Raw genomic sequence first — 24693 nt, 5'->3', positions numbered from 1 at the left:
ACACTTTTACTTTGCTCTGCTATGGAAAGAGCACAGCACATAAAGAGCACATAAATAGTCGTGTCGATGCAGCAATCATTGCAAGACAGCTGCAAGACTCCTTGCAGCAAGTGTTGTTCACGATTTCCAACCTTGCAAAGCGTTAGGCGTGTGGTAAGTGTTTAGACGACCACATTTTCTCCTCCCTTTACAGTCGAGCTAAAGAAGGCGCGCCCGCGCCGAGTTCTTCAAGCTTCGTCAAGGTCATTAGCACCTTCATTCGTATGCACAGCGTGCTCGCTACATGGTACCGAGCATTGTCAACTGACGTTTCACCTTTGTAACATACATAGCGGGCTTAAAACGCTCTATACATGAACCAATACGAGTGCAGCGGATCGCAATCTGCTGCCTCCAAGAGTACTTCAAACCATAACTAAGGAAACGACGCTCTTCCGTTCAAAATTAAAATTGTATTTAATTATTTAATTTGTGGCAGAGCCGCCTATATCTAGAGCATTTATTTTTCTTAATTAAAAGTAAAACCTAAGTAATATGCATAACTACTGGCAATGCTGCCACGTAGTGGCCTTCTGTTATGGTGTAGCCACACCATTGTGAGATTACACCAGCTAGTGTAATTCAGACCATTATACGGTTGCACTGTCTTTTGTGGCCCGCGCTTTCATACAAGGGTACGAGTGACCCCGTTACATCAAGTGTTGACATTAAGTGTCTCTACCAAATCTGCTTCGTGATTTGCACAGCGAATAGTGTTATTGAAATCGATCTGTTTTATTGGCACGAACCATAGCCGTGTGACGCAATATCTTGTTTTGAAAACATAGTTCATTTCATGACGCATTCCCCCTATTCCGGCTAATACGTGTGGTGGGTCTCTTGCTCTTGTCATTGTCAAATTTCTTCGACAAAGTTTAGAGACGATTCATATAATTTTTGAGGATAGCTGTATTACCCTTCATACCAGTGCGCTGCGAATTTTTCCAACAACATATTCAGCTTCGACAACTCACAACCAAGGCACTTCCCTTGGTACAAACGTACCACTTCAGTGGCCTCACCATCTTGCGATCTCTTGCACATATCCCCGAGGAATCAATCTCTATAAAAGCTTCTGCCCCGAGATAGTGAGGGCAGACTTACAGCCCCTAAAGCTACCGCGGTGACTTCATGAGTGAATTATCTTTCTCGCCACTTAATCGTGGAGGTCACAGCTCCGTACGGTAGGCTTATCACTTAAGGGTACTTAGCAATACCGTCACATCGGGGCAAAGATTAGCCATCATTCTTCTCTGCAGAACCAAGCTTTATACTCGCGACTTACAATCGCCCTACACCCTCGACGGAAATCACCAAGACCCAAAGCACTCAAGCCGACTTTCTGGGAAAGTGCTAGGCTTAATTGTGCCCCGTGTAGGTTGTGGTCAATGTGACCCAGAATTATATTGCGGAATCTAATCAAGAGAGGTGGGGTCACAGCCCAGGGTTGTTGGCTGTCAATCCCAATATCTCGAGCTCTATCTAGCCGTGAGTAGGCTAGACAGATCCGACAAGCGTCGGGCAAGTTTATACGGTGCTTGACTGTTGGAAATAAGTCGTCTAGTATGCGAAGGCATAAAAGGTGCCGAATACGGACACAATATCCGTGCGGTTTGTGACAGGGGCTGGTCAGTTCAGCTCTGTGAAGTATATCAAAGCTTTTATATTCCTGGACCAGAATCCAAAGCATGTTGAAATCCTAAGAACGTCTTAGCTTGAATGCAATGAGTCATGAAACTGACTGGAACTCGATTACTCAGGTGCCATTCAATTCTCTTCTCGTGAAGCTTTGGTGACTCATAAGCCTACCTTTGCCAGAATTAAAAGCAACTTGAGCGCGTGGTATTAGCATACATGAGCTAATGGGAAGGGCATGAAATTGCTTATTGGTTAGCAGTGCTATTGCTCAGTGTCTGAATCAGAGCTCAATACGCAGAACTGGCGGTGAACCATGTCCCCAGTGTTAGCCAGAAAAGTCGATAGTATATCGCGGACTTCAGGATCTATCTCTGCTGAGACACGAAAGTATGACTATCTCGTGGTCTTAGTTAACGCAGGCGGGACGGCAAGTAACGACAAGCTGATCCTGTCCCGTTCAGATTCGGTGAAACGTAGAAGCGACTGTGCGGTGTGGCCTTCTTTTTAGGAGCCGGTCAAGGTGAAAGTGAGTTGCAAGTAGTACGAATATAGTCTGAGACTACCATAAATGACTCATTCTTGGCATGATTTTTTTTAAGTCAGCACTCACGTGCAACGCGCCACATCCACTGTGAAGAGCAGTGAAGCTCGACGGGCAATGGCGAGAAAAATTACTCAGTCATGGGAAGACCTAGGGGCTGTAAATTTATTCTCATTAACTCTGTTGGAAGCTTTCATTGAATGGATTAAATTATTTTGAGAAGATATATGCAACAAATTTCAAGACGCTGAGGTCGTGGTAATGGCACGGACGATACTGGATGAATGAATTGAGCTTGTCATCTGTCACCAACTGATCCGTCGTTGATAACACCCATATAGCATTAGCGCAAGGAGTATGACAGCCTTTCTAAAGCATCGTATGTGAATTGCTAGCATATCACGACGTGTAGAAAGGAGACCTCCCATACATCTTACCCCCGTATAGAAGAGCACATCACTAATCTGAGCTGGTTTTAGTAACTGGATAATGCATCACACGGCAAGGCTTATAAAGGGAGCATTCTGATGTTCTAATGTTCTTTATCTGTGCAAAACCGAAGGGGGGTTGGATGGAGAAATGAATTCTACGCTTGGCACCAGACTTTTTGTGTTAGGAAGGAGTAGGGCAAGTGGCAAGTTGTGCATGCCTATCATAGGCTGAATGCAACCACAATATCGCTGAATGCAACCGCAATATCGCCGCAAATTCTGACCCCTGAACATCAGGTGCCGCGGAAAAGCAGAGTCGGTTTGACCTTTAGAGCCATGACCTGGCGGATAGGAACCGTTGGCACCATATCGATGCAGCGATATCTCTATCACTGTGGGAAATAGTACGTGTGATATGTGGTATGTGACTGGCTGACCACATGAACAGTCAAATGTACTAGCAACGCTCGTTTGTCTGGTAACGCAGCTTTTCAGGCCATAATTAGGTCATACACAAATCTATTACAACAACGCATTGGGCCATTGTTGTATGGAGCACGAGCTACTGGGTGTTGAAGACCACCTCAAACATCTACGAGCAGTGCCCGAGAGTATGCGTCTAGTTATGCTATTTGCCATTTAAAATAAGCGTCACTTCGGCGCCGAATAGATTATTATTTGAAAATGCTCCACTGGGATCAGGGTCTGAGGGCAGATACCGATCAAGGCCGTCGTGGGTAGGTAAGTACCTCTGTCGCAAAGAAGCTTAGCTTGGCTAGCCATTTTTTGCACAAAATTAGTGTAATGTATGACGATACGTCCCATTTCTTATAAATTCTCTTCAAAAGAAGTTACAGTGACGTTAAGATAAAGCATTAGAGGCTGAAAATGAAGTCACATGATCACCACTATTCAGACACTTCCCAATTTGGCTTGGCTATATCGAGTCGCCTGAGGCGCTTCATCCTTGCTAATGGGTATTAAGTGTGATTGAATATAAGTCTCATCCTGGAAAAGTCAGTTATTACTTGCAATCCAAAAATACTTGCGTCATATTCAGGGTATACCTGCTTGGCTTTGAGCCCTTAGTGATCTATACTGGTTATGCGCAATCCCACACCGCACACCTCTTACAGAGAATAACAAGATGCGCGTTCTTTTAATCCAATCATACATTTTATGAGAATAAGCTAGGTTGGCGTAATGTGATGTTGGATGCGCTGATGCGTCGCCCTGACAATAAACTATCGCATTTTGCAATGGTGGCAGTGCCGATTGATAGAGCATACCAACTGCAAACGGGCCAGGCGCAGCATGTGTTTCGTTGCTTATATTTTGTAAAAACATTTATTCTAAAGCTAAACGCCCTTTTTTCGGAGTGCGCGATTGCACGTCTCTGCCGCTATGCCTTCTCCTAAAGCTTGCATAAATATAGTACTGACAACATGATACTTAGCGTATATTTGTGATGATGAGTCCAGGTCCAGAATACTGTACAAGGCAGATGTGACACATTTGTTTGGCCTCTTCGATTGAGAAAATACATACTGCTCAGTAAGCGCTAATTACTGCGTCTTTACAAGTTAAAGCAGAGAGGACGTATGTGCGCCCGTGCGAAACATGTCAGCAAGTTAAAGCTCGCCGCATGCTTCGGCACCTTGGTCAATCTACCATTTTCAGCAGAATGTAGGCAGTTTATTCGTTTGGACTTCACTTCCGGTCTTACCACACATGCGTACGGTAATACCAGCATTGCAGTATTTATAAATTGTCTGATCAACGCCGCACATCCTGCGGCCGTCAGCTACACCGCTACCGGGGTGCACAGTCAAACTGCCCATCGACATTGTTTTTCTCTAGATCCGCTCTTTGCAGCAAAGAGTCGGCAAATGTTATTTAAGAGCTCGGCACCAAATCGAATATGTCAGCTAATGAACATTTGAGGACAGATGCTCAGATGAAACACTTCAACCGCGTTGTAAGTATATCGCTTGGAGCAAATAAACTCTTTTTCTGGCTATGGTAAGTGGTCTTGATTTCTGTCTCAACCCAAACGAAGCAATAGAGCGTTTCACCCGAATTATCCAAGCTAGAAGATCACGCTCGAGATTAGGCGCTTCTAGGTGGGCAATTAAATGCGATAAATCCAGGGAGTTCTAGGCGTATCAGGTGCGTTTAAAGTATTGTACACCCTTCTCGACAGACAAAAGCTGTCAGATTATGTCCACGAGTTGAGGACTCTGGATGACGCAATCGCGTCATACCCTCTCTCGGAGTAGGCACGTTTACGATCTTCGTAAAAGGCCTCCGAAGGGATGCGGCTCGCACTGAAACGTTTAACATCGAACTTATTACTTTTGAGGGAGCTGTGCTAACCGTAATTATTGCAAATTACACCTTTTGAGGTGCGAGTGCCAAACTGGGTACTGTAACTGGACGATTTACGGGCCCGGCAGAGGCGGAAGTACTCAGCTATTCTAAGGAAGGAGAGATTTAGCTGCTAAAAATCTTTGCGGTAACAACAAATGCTTCATCTGCGGTAGTACAGAAAACCTGCGGTAGTACAGAAAACCTGCATCTTGCATCCGTAACATTCGTTTGAGAGGTCGGATGGGTCGGGCATTTATACAAGAGCGCACCACAATGAATCTCTCGCTAAAAATAAGCGGCTAAAGTTGATACAGGTCGGCCTGGAAAGAACTCGGGTTGATTCTACCGCGTGAACATATCATAATCCGCCTTTTAATTAGTGGCTTTCTCCAAGAGAGGTTGGGTTCACAGCTAAGACATGCTTGTTGGTGATGAAAAGATTTCGGAAATTGTGGAAGTTACTATATGTTTAGGAGCACGGTACACTTCTGTATGAGGCGCGACTGTCGAAAACAGTATAATGTGCGAAGGAATTAGATATGCCAAAAATGAATGCTATTGTGCGTCTTGTGACAAAGACGCCAGATATTATTTTAAACATTTTAGTGAAATTTGATAAAATAAACAGCGTGAAGCAATGTTCTTTCCTGTACCACGATTTTAGCTCCTATTTCACCCTAGATATGGCTTGGCTAGAACTCTACGAACCATGAGCCGACTGGAAATTAAAAACGTATGCACCCCTCATTTGTCTCCTGATGAAGCTTAGGTGACTCGCAAACTCACCTTTACCAGAAAAAAAAGTCTATTAGGGCGGACATGAAGCTACAATATATCCGTTGCGGAGCATGGTTATTCGAATTACATGGCATTGGTACTGCTAAATGCGTTGAGCTATGCCCGGAAGGCAAATACGGCAATGTGTCCACTCAAGTGCGACAGAAAAGGCGCCTGTGTATCGTGATCGCCAGAATGAATGCCTGAGGAGACCAGAAAGGATAATTGTTTGGCGCGGTCCACAGAATATATCTTTGGCAGAACGTTAACAAACAAGCAGTGAGCTGCTGTCATTGTCGGACGACATTGCGTGGGTTCCTGCCCTTCGTATCTTTTTGCGAGATGAAAGGGGGTTTGCAGGGATCATATGTTTCGTACTACTCCTAGTGAAACTTTCACAAGTGCGGAGCTGCTGAGCAGCAAATCTCTTTCTCACCAGCTAGGCTAGACAATCGCCTTCGGAGGACTCATAGAGCTTGAACTCTCATCACTTTATTCGGCTTCCTCGGTAAGGAAGTTATCATTCGCATTCAATGCTACCTGGACCACTTTCTTAATCACGATAGAGTGAACGCGACAGGTCGAGATACGCGCCGCACCTGTCTAGAGGCAGCTTATGGAGATGGTCATCTTTACAGATTCCAGAAAAGGGTCTTCAGCCTTTGACGATGAGTGTTATTAACCCTTGGTTATTTTTGCTTCGTTTGACGGGTCAACAAAAAATTTAGGATATAAGGTACGCCGGTTTTGGCGGTGCTGACACTCGCGAACACACATATGACCCTTCAACACTTTCCATGTCGAAGACAGCACTTTTCCCAGTTTTAACACGTAAGCGTCGTATTACGCGCCCGGTTTTTTTTTTAAGTCGCTAGATCAGCTCGCTCATACATTGTCTGGGTCTAGCTGAGGGTGTGGTCGTTGATCCAAAAAAGAAAAATTCTTTGTCTTTCCATTAGAAAATCTGGATGCTTATCATAAGCAGTCTCTCAATAGGTGCTTATTGTGCACTCACCGGTATTTGGTTAAGAAGGCCCGTAAATGTCTCACGTGCGCATGCTTATAGCATATTATCATCTTTTGACCCTAGTGCGGCCAAGTGTGTTATCCACCTAGACTAACCAAGAACATGAGAATTTTTTTGCGTCAAGCTGGTTCGAAGACAAATGGACTTACAACTCGAGTTTGGTACGCAAATAAAGTCGATATAGACTCGGTCGTCAAATTTATGATATGGGCTACCTACTTCAAAGTGATTCCAGATACCTCGCACAATGAACGTATTCACTGTACGAGTCCTCGTTAACCAAACGGGCAGGGGATGGGTTCGCACACGTATTACCCAGAAGCGAAACCGAGAATTTCTATCACGTTAGAATTTATTCTGTATTAGTCTATGTGCTGCATAGCTTGAAATAGCTGTCCTTGTGCACCACTGACCTTTTTTGTGGAGTCTTCTCGCCCGGGTACTTCAGTACTTCTGAGCTTTGCTCTACGTTTGAAAGGCAATACGCCATAGTACAATGCGTACTCCAGTACAGAAATCTCTTGTGACGACATCGTCTGCAGTTGTAGTAGGCTCAAACGATAAGCAGTTATATATATATATAGACGTGAAGAAATTGCAAAGCGAGGATTGAAAGGTCAGTAACCCCTTCAACTTTTACATTCGCGCGTCACCCGCTCTTAATTTGCTCTACTTCTTGGTTCTGTCGGTCTTATGACTTTCATTCTGTGCAATAACCCCAATTATAGTTTGCAATACGATGTGTCTATAGAGACTTTAGCCTTAAGTGCGACGTTTCGATAAGAAATAATGTGACTGGGCGAAAACTAATGTAAAAACGGAATGTGATTCAGCTTTTGTTAAAAGACGAAAAAACTTAGAAGACTCATCCTGCTTTTTCATCTCGCATAGCAAAAAAGTTAGAGATATCACGTCAATGTACTTCTATGCACGGCACAATTGTGACTAGATCTATTCAATTTGTTTCTAATGCGATCGTGACATGCACTAATGCGATCGTGATATGCACTTGATACCTATAAAAGGAGCAAAGTTCTCAAAACTTCATATTACTATTCAAAAATGAAGTCTGCTACCCTGGATCGAGGTGAGTAAGAATCACATTTACACAAAAGCAGGCAATACGAATACCACGCGTACGAAGCATGAGAATCAACCCTGACCCTCGTATATTTCAGCATTTCCTTTCAAATGTACCCTGGTCTATTAAATAATCTGATAAAAATTGAAAAAGTATATTTTAGCCGCAACGCAAACTGCTTCCCACAAATTCGAGTACTGACATGAGGAAAAGATCATGAAAGCTGTACTCTTGGCATATGTACCAATGATTGTTTAATCGTTTGTGCGATATAGATTACCCTTTGGCTCGGTCATCCACGTAAAAGTAGTGATACAAATGAAAAATGCGTCGCAATTTGATCGACAACGGCAGAGAATAAAGCGTTTGATGTGTTGCACTAGCTCACTGTTAATAAAATGAATGCATGAATACATAGATTGACGGTCTATCTTCGAATCGCGTTGTTGCTCCAGGGAAAATAGATTCACCTCTTCTTTTTGTCTAACTCTTTCGACTCGAACTACTCTCTAAAAACGAGAGTGCTCGAGGCAACCTGGTCTGATCTTGAAACGATGTGGAGGATAAAGTAAAGTACGCATATTCTCGGTGGGTCCTTCGAATTTGTTTTTCATCCGTATATTTTTCCGGCTCCGATGTATTTATTGTGTTGGGGCTAGTAAGTCTAACGCCTACAGCTCGCATCACAAGCATCTGAGGCAGTAACTCAGGGAATAAGGGTGGTAATGGGGTTTAAGCTGAGTTGTGCGGGTAGTGTTGAGCAAAAGAGTAGATAAAGTTGGGGTTTGTTGCTCTCACAAGTTTGTGCCTGCTGAATAGTAGTATTGTGCTAGTGTCTTCACAAGTAGTTTAGCACGTTTGTGAGCCTAGACCACAAGCAAGGCTGCTCCTTTGAAAAGAGAAGTCGATTGATAAAGGATCGATACAATGGGGTTTAAATCTTGGTATGCAATACGTACATATTACACTGTTTTCCTTTGGAGAAAGAGTAAAGCTTGAAATTTTTACCCAGGCAATGTATCCCAGGTACAAAATCTAATTGATGATCAATCAAAGGAGGAATCCGTGGCACCATTAAGCTGCTAGCTTCATGCGACGGCTATACTACAATCGGAATAGAACGGATATTGAGGCCACTTTGTAAAATTTCAAGAGATAATAATTGTGCTTTTCGTTCTGGGTCGTCGTCGAAAAAGGCGTCAATGACGTCAAACTGCTCCTTGGGCAGGGGCCATTGGCGTGTATCGCAGTATTTGCCCCCGGAACCAGGTCGATCTCATGACACATACCTCGGTCCGGAGGAAGGACCGACGGCGGGTCTTTGGAGACGTCGTCCTGAATTTCCTTCACCAAATGATAATACAGATCCGAGGAATTCTTCAGGGTCGATGATCCATTTCGTGCGTTCAGCACCCTTTTGGTGCCCTCCAGGACAGCTTCATCCAGAAGTGACGACGAGTTGATCTCCTCTTCCGGTCGTATAATGACCACCTCGGCTAAATCGCCTGCCTTCAAGGCACTGCCGAACTCTTCAAGGGACATCTCGTCCAACTTAAGAAGAGCATCCACCGCTGAAATATCATCGAGGATGACGTCGCCGTCTTCCTCTCCCGTCATACCGTTGACAAGGGTGTATAGCTGTGCGCTATCGTCTACGGTAGACACATCCTGGCTCAGGGTGGACGCTTGACGTCTTGCGGCAAACATATGGCGTGCTATCGCCTCCTCACAGAGGTTTTACGTCTCGGCGAGACCTGTGTGAGCACGCACTCAGCGTCGTCCAGCTCTGCTCCATCGTAGATTTGATGTTATTAACAACATCCGTCGAAAAGCTGCTAGTTCCGCAGTCTTCGTTCGGTGGATAACGCGCCACTCCACGCGCATATAGCGGTGCTCAATGGATTACGTGTCACTCCACGTGCGTCACTGGGACCTTGACCTCGATGCCTCGATTCTCATCTGACCATGCCAATCTTGACATGCAGCAACTGCTTTGATACTTAAGCAGCACGCAGTGGGCTACGAACCGCTCCACTTTCAGCTCGCGAGTTCGGGACTCTTGTCCAATACACCTTCAGTGTTCAGCAACTAGGATACTCTGATATCCAGCTCATTCACCGTTCCGGCCCAATGTCCGCGCCAATAGCACTTTTGCTTCTTAGCAGAGGTGGGATTATGACTCACCAAAGTTCTACCAGAAGACGTTCACGTAGCGCTCAAGGTCTTCGGCCTCCAATCATTCCATGACTCATAGTGTTCTAACCGCGTCATACCAACGATAAGGTCATACCTTGCATCCAAGTCTAAGAATAGACAGTGTTTCACGCAATCGAGGCTCACAGGGACCCTCGGCACAGTGACTCAACTCCCCGTCGCTATGTGAACAGTGACGGTATCATTCAGCCGCGCTTTCAGCGCCCCACCATACAGCTGATTTCCTTCAATCGTGGAGCGTCGAGCATAATTGCCCGACGCCCCAGAGTCGATCAGAATTTTTCTTGGCTTCTCAAAGCCCTTCACGGACGCTTTTACGACCAGCAAGCCCGGCTTGCATACACGTTCCGAGTACAAGAGGACGGAGCTTTTTGGGGTTGGGCCCTGCTGATATTAACCTCCTTAAGGCTCAACAGAGCTCAGTTTTTCTCCAGTAGGCCGCCCCGCGCCTACTGGGTGTTGTCGTTTCCCTGCGACAAACATGAAGACTGGTAAGAAGCGGGACGTCGGTTTGATGAACCTTGACGCGCCTTTCGCAGGGAATTACTAATCCGAAGGTGACAGGTGTCTCTACAGACAAAACACCGTTGAGTGTCCGATTGCTGCTCGGCATCTCGGAGCTCTGCCTCCTCGTTCTTAGCATAGCTGAGTTACATCGGCTCAGACCCGCTCGACGAGCTGCTAAAGTGTTCTTTCCAATAAAATCGTGCCGACTTAAAGTTGAATTCGGCATTCAACGCCGCATTTACTGCTTCTTCTACAGAAGACGGATGCACACGAAAGACATCCATTCTGGCCACGCCAGTGCGGAGGCCCTCTATAAAGACGGTCACTGTGACCGCCTCGGGGAGAGGATCGGCTGGGATATCGACAATGAGAGTACGCAGCGCTTGGACAAAGTCCATCAATTCCTTCTTGCCCTGTCGGGCGGCAAAAAAACGCAATCGCACACGATATGCCTGGTTAGGCGGGGAACACTCGTAAAAGCTTCAGCTTCAGCTCCATCCAAGAGGGAAACGCCGCTTCGATCGATGTAGTGCCCATTCTTGCACTTGACCACCGAGTTTGGGAATAGCCTGCGTCACGTGCTGCTGCTCGGACTCGAATATGGAGGACGTCATAACCATCTCGGTCTTCCTCATCCAAAGCAGGAGATTTTCTCCATCCTTGTCCTCAAAGGTCTGAATGCTCACCATGAGCGGCTTGGGTTGAGAGGAGTCACCCATCATCGACGGTGGCGTCATGGACGCAGTCGACGCCGTCAGCTATGAATTGCTGAGCAGATTACATCAAGTGCTGGAACGGTAGATTATGAATCAGCACGATCACATTTCCCGTGCCAAATCAATTATTCTCAGCGTGCACATAATGTCCTTTAAAAACCTATAAAATCTCTTAATGTAAGCGCACTCTCGCCAACGACTCATCACTAAATGTGCTTCGGGACAATCCTTTAGATATTATGAACAGCGAAGTGGTCACATACTCTCGTACTGTCGAAAATATCTGACAAATATTGTTTACTAACTCGCTGGTATCGCCACGATGCGTTGTAGTTTTAAATATGGGCATATTCTAAAAGGGGACACACTTTGACCAGGACGTGACAGCTTTTGTATAAAACACCTGTGATCAATTCATCCAACGTAAATTACACAGTATTTTACCAGCTGTAGCCAACCAACGCGACCGCAATACCAAGAAGAATTCAGCTATCAATTGTCAACCCAATAAATTTGAAAACACCTCCAGGATACGGTTGGTTCGATTGAGGTTCCGGATGAGCACAAGCTCATACCAGACACCAGTGTACTACCAGCCCAGTTTGTTCGTCAGGTGGGGAGACCGAGGAAGCGACGCATCAGGTCACGCGGAGAAACAGGCGGTAACTAACGCAAGCCGTACACGTGTGGGGGGTTTGGCATCCGGGGGCATAATAGAGCCACGGGACGCCTTTCTCAGCCCTGATAGCGAAAAATAACGTGGAACAATTTTCTATTTGAAGATTCGTTTCGCTTTGGCTACCAGGTGTTTGTGACTTGCTATTCGAGATCATATGTACTCAGGAATTAATCCCATTTGACTCATTAACCGCTGCATACACCATTCTATTAGGGTGCGCGCATCTCTTGTGGACGAGCTTTAGCCTGTTTGTCCCTCCTCAAACGTTGTCTACCTCACGTTGGCTACAGTTAGTAAAATACTGTTTGGTTTACGTTGGATTGTTTTGACCCTGGTATTTTATACAAAATGTGTCACGTTCTGTTAAATTGTCAAAGTGTGTCACCATTTGGAGAATTCCCATCAAAAATTGACTTCATACATGATTTGCTCACCTTTACACACACCCATACAATTTTTAAAACTGGATTAAAGGAGCTCGTTACACACACTTTTTGATTAAACTCTCGTAAGTTCAGCCAGATCCAGACTTTCACTATACTTGTCTTTAAACTTTACAAATGCGTCATGTTCTACAACACAAGGAGCAACACGGTATGCAATGCAAAACAATTGGGTATTCCATACCAATAGATTAGTTCTGCAAGTGCAGCTTTCATCGCATCATGCTGCGCCATTTTCAGGTTGTACTTTGGTCTTGTGAAAACCTTCCTCCAGTACGTGAGCACATAGAAAATTTCGAAAGAAGGAAAGGCTATTTTCTATTACGAGTTATCCCACAAAACGTTTGTCAGTGACAACTGCCTGAATGTTGTTCCGGGAGTGATTATGCCGCTCGAAAAACGCAGCAATATACTCCATGGTAGCAGGTTTCTAGTCCAGCGCATGAAATTTATTCCTGAGATCCTACGTTCGATAGCTGACGTAATTACTGACTGCCTGTGTACGCACAAGCATGGTAAACATTAAGCGTGGTTACTCGCATTGATGCAAACCACCTTGTCAGCATATCCGGATTTAGAGAGACCGATATGATATCTCCTAGCTCACCATGTTGTCACGCCACTTTTGAAACATGACTTTTGTGGCAAATCTACATAGCGACTACATGGGGCCTTGGACAAAATGAATGCCGTTGTTGTCTACTTTGGCAAATGTATAACAAACACTGGCTCGCTGCGCCGTTATAACACTCAAATCTTCTTGTATAATATTCTTAGTCTGCTGTAAAGGGAAGATCGTATCTAATAAAGCTAATACAGCAAGAAACGACAGTTCAATGTTATATCAGATTCAACATTTTTTTGCATCGCAGCTTTCACCAAAAGCACCAACCAAGCTGAATCGAAAGTTATCGGCTGATATCAGCAGTGCTGATCTTCATGTCTGTCACAAGACCACGTTCCTTGCGAAATTAGATATCGCGTTGAGCTCACGGAGCAAATCTAATAGTTATCCTGGTTGTATGGCTGTGCCTTGGGATCTCGAGAAATCGAAATTATTTTTAGACGTTACGGTATATAGATACAACGATTCCCAGCGAGAATTTTCCTCAGATTGACTCCTTGATTCACAAGTCTCGTGGATCGGATTGTAAAGTTTGTGCCACGCCTAGTGTATCCCCAGCCGTGGTCTCTACGTCCTTTCGCACGTGAAGCTTGCATCACACCATGCATGCGGCGCATTTCCCAACATAATGAGATAGTTGATTGGGTGCGTGAGAGTAAGCCTCCCAATCGACACCCACGTTTTGTGTCCAGAAACCGAACGGCAAGTGGCGTATCGTCCACGATTACAATATGGTCAGCGCTGCCACCATTCCGGCACAGACGCCGATTCCTAGGAAGAATATTCTGTGAAAGTATTTTTGTTGGATGTACAAGATACAGTGCACTCGACTTGGTCGATGGGTATTACCAATTGCTCATGGGAGCGAGTGATATTCCGCTGACAGCGGTGAGTATTATGAGCGGCATGCTCTGGGAGTGGCTGGTGATGCCCCAAGGCTGTCACACGCACCAGCAACATTCAAACGGCTTGTGACGCAGTTGTTCAGGTCACATCGGGCATATGCAAAGACATACTTCGACGACATCTTCGTCCACAATCGTGCGGGGCACGGGAGGACGGAAGTAACGAACCACATCGTCATTGAGAGCGGTGCTCGAGTGCATGAGCACAACTAAGCTGTATGCTAATTGAGATAAGTGCATCTTTGGCGCTGAAAAAATTCCCCTTTAAGACTACTTCATTGGGAGCGTGGCCTTCGAGCGGATCCCACTAAGGTGAAGGCCATTGTGAACTGGCCGATTTCAAAGATCAAAAAAGACTTGCGCAAGTGACTTGGCCTCGCCAACTACTTGCACAAGTACAGCGAGAATTATGCGGAAATGGCACGGCCATTGTCGAATCTCCTTAAGTAGGATGCGGAATGGTGTTGGGACACCGAGCTTCGGGAGGCTTTTGATGGGGTCAAAGACAGCCTCCTGCATGCACCAATACTATTTGTCAGACCCTGATCGTCCTTTTAAGGTCCTTTGTGACGCTTCGGACTTCGCGATCGGCTGTGCACTGCTGCAAGCAGACACCGAGGCGCGAGATCGGGTGATGGCGTTCAAATTTGCCAGCTTAACGCTGCAGAGTAGCACTACCCATTCCACTTCAAAGCCGTTTTTGAACTACATAGACCATGCGTCACTACGCACTGCAACTCAGTCGCCCGACCTCTCGCAGAGGTAGGCTAGATAGCTCTCCTTCTTCTTAGAATATAACTTCGAGGTGAAGTATAGGCCAGAAAAGCAGATGCTTCGGCTGATGCGTTGTCACTCAGACCAGATTATGAGGTTGCACATGCCACGACGGTAGCGTTGTCTGTGACGTATTCGATCCGCGCCGCGTGCACGGGTGATGATATCTGCGTAGCGCTGCTATGGACTCTCGGGAGCAAGGAGTTTAGAAACTCGGACAAGAAATTGTCGTCGCGACTGCGTTCACGGTTGCACCGATATTCATTGAACAATGGATTGATGTAATATTGCACCGACTCGACGGATACGCCACGACTTGTGGCTCCTTACGATCAGGATTTGAAGCAGTGTATCCTCTATGATGCCCACGACTGGTCATCTCGGTCGTGAAAAGACGTATAGCTATGTGAGTTGCCGCTACTGGGTGGTCTAAGCTGGACAAGTGGAAGAACACATAAGTGCGCACGTGTGAGACATGTCAGAGGGTGAAACCTTCTCTGAATGCGAAGGCGCCGCTGGCCAGCTTACCGTTACCCACTGGGTGCTGGCAGTCCATATGTATTGACTTTGTGTTTGGCCTGCCGAAGGACTCGGCGGGCAACACGAATGTCGTGGTATTCGTTGACCGTTTGAGCATGATGGCTCATCATGCCGAAGTGACGAACACGATCGACGGTGTCGGTACAGCGACGCTATTTGTGGATCGTGTCTCTCGACAACATGGACTCCCAAAGTCAATTGTATTTGACAGAGACCCACGCTTCATTGGGAAGCTTTAGTCGACGATTTTCAAGATGCTGGGCACCAAGTTGACCATGTCAAAGGTGGACCATCCGCAGACCGATGGTCAAACTGAGCGCGTGAATCGCGTCGTTGTAGACGTTCTTCGCAGCGTCTGCGCTAAAACGCCGAAGCACTGGGGCGCTACGTTGCCACTCGTATAGTTTGCTCTGAACAATGCAGTGTATTCATCTAACAGCTATACACCGTTCTACGTAAACGGGCTTTTTAATTTCCGCGTCCTGCTGACGCCGCCATCCAATGGCTCGGGGATTGGTGAGGGAGGAACAGCCGAACGGCTAGCTGATGTCAGCCCCCTCACTGTGCGTAAAGAAGTCGATGATATCCGTCTACCAAACTGAGTGTCTTACGACACGCTCGCGATGCGATGGCTGAAAGTCAAGACATGCGGAAGGGATATGCAGACAGAAGAGGTAGAGTAAATATTGAAAACATTGAGGTCGGAGACCTGGTTTTTAAAGTGCGAAACCCTTCCTACATATGCAGTTATTGCTGTCTTAAAGACAAAGCTCCGTCCATGGTTTATCGGATCTTTTAATGTTGTGGTCAAGCGGGGACTTGCGCATACGATGAACCTTCCGAAACGGATGCGCACCCTACGGTGTTTTATGTGGGCTTCCTTAAGCCGTACCAGGACCCGGCGCAAGTGAACGCGGAAGCGTTGACACGGGGCAGCACCCACCTGCGCACAACCAACCAGAAACTGAACCATCAACTATGTTGCGCACGAAGTGCAACGATCTCCATCTCCAACGGCGCAAAGCGCTCCGCAAATTAATGTATTTGTCTTCTCGACGGCTAGGAGCCGCTCTGACAAAGCGCGATAGTCCTCAACGTGAGGCAGTCGGTGCACAAAGTGCTCCAAGCTCTTGCAGTCTTTCTCACAGCGATATACGACCTCAGCACGATGCTCAGCGGAGTCTGATCGCGACGGACCTTTTCCTCAAGAGCTCGAAGAGCATCGCAAGTCACCGGACGGCAATGGAACCAGTCGTCATTGTCCGCCGCCAAATCTCTTCGACAAAACGGTGGTGTCCAATATCACGTGAAACGTCTTGTGGGTCGACGTCGTCAACAGGTCAAACCCAGTATGTTGTATAGTTGCGGGATACCCATACTCCGAGAATTCGTGGGGTTCAAAGTGCCACTTCGGCAAGGCTGCCCAGACGCCGTAGACGCGTATGAGTATAGGGATCATGACGCATCGCGTCGTTGTACGCCCCACGCTTCTTGGCAATAGCCAGAGAAGCCGAAGGGCCATGAGCTGAGCTCAAGCTATGGCCCTGAGCTGCTGCGGTACCCGTGCGAGATACCACATAACTCACGAGAATGTGATGGATTAATCCATACGTCGCAATGCGACAATACGAAGGAAGTCGGCGTTGCGCCTTGAGTCTGGCAAACTCGAACCGAAGATGGCGCTCCACGCGCATGTCCACTTCCTTGTGGCTTCGCTGTAGGTTAGACAGCGAGGAAAGTTTCCCGTGCCGCTGCACACATCGAAAAAAATCTTCTCATCATCTGCAGCGGTTTCGCCAGGGGCAAGCACCACAGTAATAGTCCGCCCTCTTTTAGCGCAAAGTCGAGCACGGTACCTATCCGTGGGAATTTCTTGAGGTACCAAGAAGGAGCTCGAAGAGCTTTTGCTGGTCAAGCTCAGCTTGTGTGGTGACCGAGACCCCGCCTACGTAGACTCCCAACGATCGGTTGATCGCGTCCTTCGCTTCAGTAGCGAGATCCGCCGAGCGAAAGCTGTATTCCACACGAAGGTCTATGACCGACCGTGGATTCGAGCGCATGAGAGCCGTCCTGTGGGCAACCCCCAGCTGCTGCATCTGTGCCTCGTCGAGGCGGTTGGTAGTGATAACACTTTCCTCGGAGGTCGAAAGGTCAGGAACCGGACACGGTGTTCGCAAGGTTTGAGCAGGGCTCACGTCGCGCTGCGGGCGCTCCTCGTCCTCCTCTTCTTCCTATCCTGGGAGAGGAGTATCCGACTCCTAGTCGGCAAATCCTCGACGAGAAAATCCGTCGCCCGTGGCGGGCGCGATGAGTGGCGCCCTATTGCCGAGGCTTGGGATGTGATCCCGTGAAGCTGCGGACGTACTGTCCGGAGTTGCACCGCGTGCAGCGGGACTGCCGTAGCTCTTTGCTTAGATGAAGCTAAGCTAAGGTTACCGAACTTACGTCAGAACCAATACGAGTATTGCGGATCGCAATCCGCTACCACCTAGAGTAGCCAAAACCTTAACCAAGGCAAATAAACTCTTCCGTTTAAAATTTAAACTATATTTACCTGTTTTATTTGCACCAATATCTAAAACAGTAGGTTTTCCCAATTAAGTAGTGAAACCTAATTGATATGCATAACTACTATGGCAGTCCTGCCACGAAGTGGCTTCTTATTACGGTTTAGCCACATCATTGTGCTTACCAACTTGTATAATCCACACCTTTGTACGGTCACATCATCTTGTGTGACCCGCCCTTTCATAAAAGGGTACGTGTAATTCCGTTACACATCGCCTGCAGGAGTCGAAGAAGGGCGCTCTCGGAACTATCAAGGCTGGGTGTTTTTCGTATTCTAGACACAGGACTCATTGAGCGTTCCGGTGTCTTGGACACGCTAGCCTCGTACGAGGCGACAGATAAATGTGAATTGTGGGTGTCCACAATTTTGATGGGAGAGTGTAACGGGGTTACACGTACCCCGGTATGAAAGGGTGGGTCACAGAAGATGGTGTGATCACACAGTGGTGTGGCTACACCTTAACAAGAAGCCACTACGTGGCTGGACTGCCAGTAGATATTCCTTTTTACTGAATTATACTATTTGATTAGGAGATTTAGATATAGGCGGCTTTGCCGCAACTTGGGTTTAGGTTGTGTTTACTCTTGGAGTAAGCGGATTGCGTACTGGTTTTAGTCATCGACCTTGGCTTAGCTTCCTCAAGCGAAAGAGCTACGGCAGCCCCGCCGCACTCTTCATATCATTCGTCATCCGCCCAAGCTGGTCGTTTGATGCCGGATGTTGGCTCATCGTGTGAAAGCGCCGTTCGACATAGATTTGAAGCATCATCCAATCTCAATGATGGCAGAGGCGCCTTCGCATCCTCGGATCGAGGTACTGTTTTGCTCTGCGCTCGACGTCAGCGCAAGTCGTTTTCGACGGGTTTCATATGTGTGGGGCACGAATGGTCGAGTCTCGAGTCGGAGAAAAGTCCGAAAAAATGTCTGAAGGAAGTTTGAAGGAATTTTTAAGAAAATTTGGGTAAACCCACGCTTGTGTGAGGGGTGGTGTATCTCATTACAGATTTATGCGGAACACATAATTTGTGTTTCTATCATGAACTGTAGACCCTATATCGTTGTATATCCCCTTTTACTTCTGTTGTACCAGAACTGGAAATACTTATCAGGTTACGGAGGTTAAAATCCTATTGGCTAAGATAATGAATGTCACTTCACCTTTGTAAGTCAACCGCCCGCTGGAAGGCGGTGGGACGTTTCAGTAGACCTAAGCCTCCCTCGGAAAGTGTATGTGTTTTTAGACCTAAGCCTCCCTCGGAAAGTGTATGTGTTTTTAGACCTAAGCCTCCCTCGAAAAGTGTATGTGTTTTAAGACCTAAGCCTCCCTCGGAAAGTGTATGTATTTTATTTTTTCAAGAACAGGCAACCCCGCAATATCGAGGCAGTAGTAAGTTCGGCGGATCTGAATTCTCGGTCCTGTTCAAGCTGCGTGCACATCAAGGTAAACGCTCCGTTTCGTGAGTCGTTGGGTACATCTCTGTACTTGATGACTTTGACACGACCGGACACTACTTTCGCAGTGGGTTATTATCGTGCTCGAAGAAAATATAGTCGATCATTGGACCGCGGTGAAATGCATGGGTTGCAATCAACAAGGAGTGAATTTGCACAGTAGCTGTCTCTAGCTCGATGAAAAGGGAAACTTTGAGACTATTCTGATGCTTGTTGGGCTAGTAATGTCTTTAACCGCAAGTCAACTATGGGCTGCACGTTCCTTCGGATGAGCGCATACGAAAACATAGAATAAGAAATGAGTATGGCTTCACTGTCTTCAAGTGCTTGCACTGAATTTGGCCATTCAAAAAGCAAGTGAATTACCTTCTTATTTGCGAGGATCTGGCCGCAACATACGAATCAGTATCTGAATGATAGTATCTTAAAGACAATTTGTTGAGCATGACGAAGAACCCCATGATACATGGACGCGCCAACCACATTAACATCAAACGCCAGTACATTCGTATGAAGCCAAGCGTGGTAAAGTCAGTTGGAGTGCTGTGATGACGGCGGACACCAGGACGAAGACTGCCAAAACTGAGTTATAACGACATCACATCAGTACTCGGATTCTAGGCGTTTGTTTTATCGAAGTAGTGTATTGAAGCTACCTGTCTGATCCAACCTCGAGATGATTACGGTACGTTCATAAAACTTATTTTGCTCAGGCGAGTAGGATGTTGAAGTGAGCGTAGATTGTTGTTAACTGGATGCAGACTAGATACTTAAACACCGATACAGTAATCGCTTCTGAATTTCCACTCTTCTCCATAAGTGCATTTCCTTTGCTTATCCAAAATCAACACAACTCACAATATATTACAATGAAACCTCTTTCAACACACCGCGCCAGAAATATATTTTTTGCCGAACATTACAAGCGCGAACGCATTTGCTTTATTGAGCTCATAGCTCGGCGATCTACCGCTAAGTAATGGTCCCTGCGGCCGACGCTATTGTCTTAAAAAAACTTGATAGTATTAAGTTTAAGCAATAGAATAGAGAAAAATTTAAAAGCAGGAAAGATTCACGACATATATCACGCCGTGATTATGGAATTGATCGAGGTTGCTGCAACTCTTGCGCCTTCAGATAAACAGTTAACCAGGTTATTAATAGTGCGTTGGACCTTGTCGCCAGTCCCGCGGCGTGGTGTCTAAACACACTCAGCTTTCGGAAACGAGCACGTTTTGTGCAGTTTGGTGCAGGGGTGAGGCGGAATAAAAAGAACGTCTAGGCCTCGGTCATGGTTCCGTGAACAAACAACGGCATGGCCGTAGAGCCGTCTGCGTAGAAGCAGACATAGTGCCGCAGTCGATATGGCGATTCTGATCATAGAATTCCCTTTATTTCAGCGCTCAAGAACAAGCTTATCACGTAAAACTTTTACAAGTTTCTTTTAGCTTCATTATTCGTTAAAACATTATCCTTTCGAATCAAATCCTTTTACACCACAATAATCATGCAGTTTGGTAGGACAGACCAACCACAGCTTAATTTGACCTGAAGATTATTCTGACAATGGATTTGATGTCGCTCCTAGTTTCGGTAGCACTTAGCCTCTCAGTCGTCGTCGCTAGTACTCATGGGCCGATCGTCGGCATCTTTGCGCATCCAATTTCCCAGCATGGCGAGTATATCGCGGCATCATACGTCAAGTGGGTGGAAAGCGCTGGAGGTCGCGTTGTCCCAATCCCATACAACGCCCCTAAGCCGTATCTTGAGCAGCTATTGCCACAACTCAACGGGTTGCTGTTTCCCGGTGGATCTGCCACTGTTAATGATCGCGCAGAACAACTGTTCCGGTTGGCACTGGGGCTAAACGACAAAGGGGTGTACTTTCCTGTGTGGGGCACTTGTTTAGGCTTCGAATGGCTTCTGCAGCTCACGACGAAAGACATGAACTTGTTAAACGAAGGCCTTGATTCTATGAATATCTCTCTTCCATTAAATTTCACTAAAGCTGCGCCTGCTAGTCGACTATTCAGTCAGGCTAGCCCTGAAATGTACTCGTGGCTCCATGACACGGCCATTACAATGAACAATCACGAGCTTGGAATCACACCTGAAAGGTTCAACCAGTACTTGTCTCTCACCAACTTTTACAATGTGTTAGCCACCAACGTAGATAGAAAGGGGGTTGAATTTATCTCGGCGATCGAGGCGAAGAAGTACCCAATCTATGGTGTGCAGTTCCACCCGGAGAAGAACAGTTTCGAGTATGGAGAGTTTGAAGACGGAACTCCATTCGAGGACATTGATCATTCGCTTAAAGGTGTTGGAAGCGGACAATTTTTTGCCAACTTCTTCATCAGTGAAGCGCGCAAAAACGAGCTCCGGTTCAAGAGCGCTAAGGCTGAGCGCAAGGCGCTGATTTACAACTATCAGACGTCCACCGTCACATACCCGGGCTTTGTTGAATCTTACATCTTCAAACACGACTTTAAAATGACCTTTTGGAGCACTGGGATCTAATTGACACAAATTGCTCATGGCTGCGAGGTTGTCAACGAGTCGTAGGGTCACAGAATTATGCTAACAGACCTCGACAAAGACAAATACCGTTCTCAAAACACTAGTTATTTTATCTAAGTACCATTCTTTGCGAGAGTTTTCACATCGTCATTCGCAAATATCTAGGTGAGGCTCGACTTTCTCGTAACATGAGTAATTGCGCACAATGCTAGTATTTGTGAAGGATGCACATTTTAACACCGAAGCCAGTCCGTCTGTCATACGTGAGCTTTCAATGACACATCACAGTCACCAGCTATTAGAGTAACATAGTGAGTCGTTTCGTAGTGGCTTGCTTTTTTCCAGAGCTCTATCCACGGCTTCAATTGGCGGAAGTACATAATCATGCAGCTTATGGTAGACACGACAATCCAATTCAATGTTGAAACCGCGATATCCATGATTCCATGCAGATGCACGTTTTCATCTAAGATTACGCCTCTCCTCTCTGGAAACGCTGGACGCTATCTAGTGATCACAGCCTCCCAGAATATGGCTCCATTTTCTTCCGCATGAGCAGTCGTAACATCGCTGCTCGACTGCATTTAATAGATCCATAGCCACACAAACCCCAGATGCTAGTACAACCGACACGTCTAAAATGGAGATACTCGGATCACACGAGACTTACAGCAGCCGTGCAGAGCCTTTATATATCATACTCTTGCGCTGTGACGAGATGATACAAAACAATGTCTAGTGGTTGTAGTAAAGAATTGCGAGCGAGCTGGGTACCACACTGTATCACTATTGTGAGGATAAACGAAAGAAAGTGTAACATGACATATTTACATACACTGCTTGATTTTCTTCTGTGATGGAACAAATACCGCAATTGCATAGATGAACGCAACAGGACGGAGATTGGCCGTTGTGTGTTTCTTCACTGATTTGCTTCATCACCTTTTTGGTGCTGCTGCGTCTATTGACTATAAATTGTATTGCCCATATTCAAATTTTAGGTTTTCTCGCACATGCGTAATACAAATTCCACGAGCATTTACAGATAATTTCATTTTATGTGGGCGTCATACAGAGGATGTCGAAGTTGCAGTAGATCTCCATGTTGAAAGTGCTATACTAGTCAGATCATATTCTTAAAATGATAATACATTCTGAGCAAATTTCGGCTTTCCCCATTCCGTAAGCGTAACTTTGTACATAGCTCTGGCCAGAATACGTATCGGTGCGAGCCCATGCGTCAAATCTCAATCAGAAAAAAAATGTGCGAGCAGTTGCGGTCAGCTCTGCTGGCGTTATTTCTTACTTCAACGGAGAAAATGTAGCTATATATGCTTGTGCATACACGTACAGAGAAGCGGTCGGCCGACATGATGACGATCCATGAGGAACCATGACAGTTACGTTTGCAAGCAATATACACCTCAAGTCACCGTGTGCTGCAACATCTATTATACCACGCAACATACACGTTGCGTGGTCAAATCAGACACCGTAGAGAAACATCTAATAGAGGCAACGTTATATTCTCTGAAGATTGGAAGGCATCTGTACCGTGAGGGACGCCATCGGGAGTGCATTTGGGTGATAAGTTGACAATGAGGTAGAGAAATTCACGAATTTTATTGCCTGGAAATCATTTCGAGAACTAAACGATGACTTGTTGTCAATATTTTCAAATTCGTCACTACAATGGTGCGTCATGTTATTAAGTATCACAGCGAGGAAAATAATAACAAAACGAAGATCACAAGGTGCATATTTGGATTCATCACGACTGCAATAAATTCGTCCCCACCAATCTTAAGCGCATAAAGCAGCGACGTAGATCTTGATGGTGAAAGTGACCACAAAAGATCGACCAAACACTTAAGCGGTGTCAGCGATAGTCACCTCAACCTCCACACCGGGTTCAATCGAGATTGACGTGATTTGCTTCACGATGTCCGACGGGGCATGAAGATCGATAATACGCTTGTGAATGCGCATTTCAAATCGGTCCCACGTGTTCGTACCCTCACCACAAGGCGACTTACGCGTGGTGAGACGCAGAATCTTAGTCGGAAGACGGACAGGACCCGACACCTTAAGGTTCTTGTCTACGGCGCCACGCTTGAGATCAGCACAAACCTTCTCCAAATTTTTCACATTACGGCTCGTGAGCGTAATGCGAATGCGGTGGATGCGGGTCTCCTCCGCCTCAACGGTCTTAGGCTTGCTAACAAGGGACATGATACTGGATAGAGGGCTGTAAGACAAGGTAGCGACGGTCAGACCTCTAGAGAGTGTACTTTATTTGAATATTCAACACATACCAGCGTTGGACTGACAGTAACCTGAATCCAAAATGACAGGATGAATGGCAGTCAACATTCGTGGTACACTGTACCATCTCAATTTTTGTGTAACGCGAATGTGTACGCCAAATGTTGCAATAGACAACTCGAACATGGCTTGGCTAAGATCAGGATTTGATACGTCCTGATTTAAAGTCAATTGCAATGTACACAATATTAGGTGAAATGTATGAAGCTCCATACATGCTCTTTACAGCCCGAACGTGATTGCAAATGCACTATGATATTTAGAAAAGGTAGTGCGTTCGTATGCAAGGCTAGCCCGCCACATTATTGGCGATGCTGTACAATTAACAGCATCTGGTACGCTAAAGTTTTGAGTGTGAATGGCGTGCTGAGGGAATTGGCTTAATTTCTACCGGTTTTCTTACAAATATTACAAGAATGGGACTACTGGGCATTTTTAAATAATTCTCCTGGTGAGAAAAAGATAATCAACAGATACACTGCTTAATTCATTTATCAACATTGTCAAGGAAAAGCCATGAT

At 46.0% G+C, this 24693-nt stretch overlaps 3 protein-coding genes across 3 annotated transcripts; 1 reads left to right on the top strand and 2 right to left on the bottom strand.

The window, feature by feature from the left end:
- Positions 1 to 20893: 20893 nt before the first annotated feature.
- On the top strand, positions 20894 to 21847 carry PHALS_03988 (gamma-glutamyl hydrolase a; the record flags this gene model as incomplete). Its single annotated transcript, XM_024721985.1, has 1 exon — positions 20894 to 21847. One exon carries the CDS (start codon positions 20894 to 20896, stop codon positions 21845 to 21847), a length of 954 nt encoding a protein of 317 aa, XP_024573107.1.
- On the bottom strand, positions 21846 to 23718 carry PHALS_14978 (uncharacterized protein). Its single transcript, XM_036407298.1, has one exon. It carries the CDS (start codon positions 22285 to 22287, stop codon positions 22105 to 22107), a length of 183 nt encoding a protein of 60 aa, XP_036263012.1. The 5' UTR covers positions 22288 to 23718; the 3' UTR covers positions 21846 to 22104.
- PHALS_03987 (40s ribosomal protein s20) lies at positions 23717 to 24079 on the bottom strand (the record flags this gene model as incomplete). The annotated part of the gene is made up of 1 exon (XM_024721983.1): positions 23717 to 24079. One exon carries the CDS (start codon positions 24077 to 24079, stop codon positions 23717 to 23719), a length of 363 nt encoding a protein of 120 aa, XP_024573105.1.
- Between the last annotated feature and the right edge of the window lie 614 nt (positions 24080 to 24693).

This window comes from Plasmopara halstedii (assembly GCF_900000015.1).
Source record: "Plasmopara halstedii genome assembly, contig: Scaffold_247, whole genome shotgun sequence".
NCBI lineage: Eukaryota > Oomycota > Peronosporomycetes > Peronosporales > Peronosporaceae > Plasmopara > Plasmopara halstedii.
The sequence above is the reverse complement of the archived record's forward strand: the minus strand, read 5'-3'. Positions and strand labels throughout refer to the sequence as shown.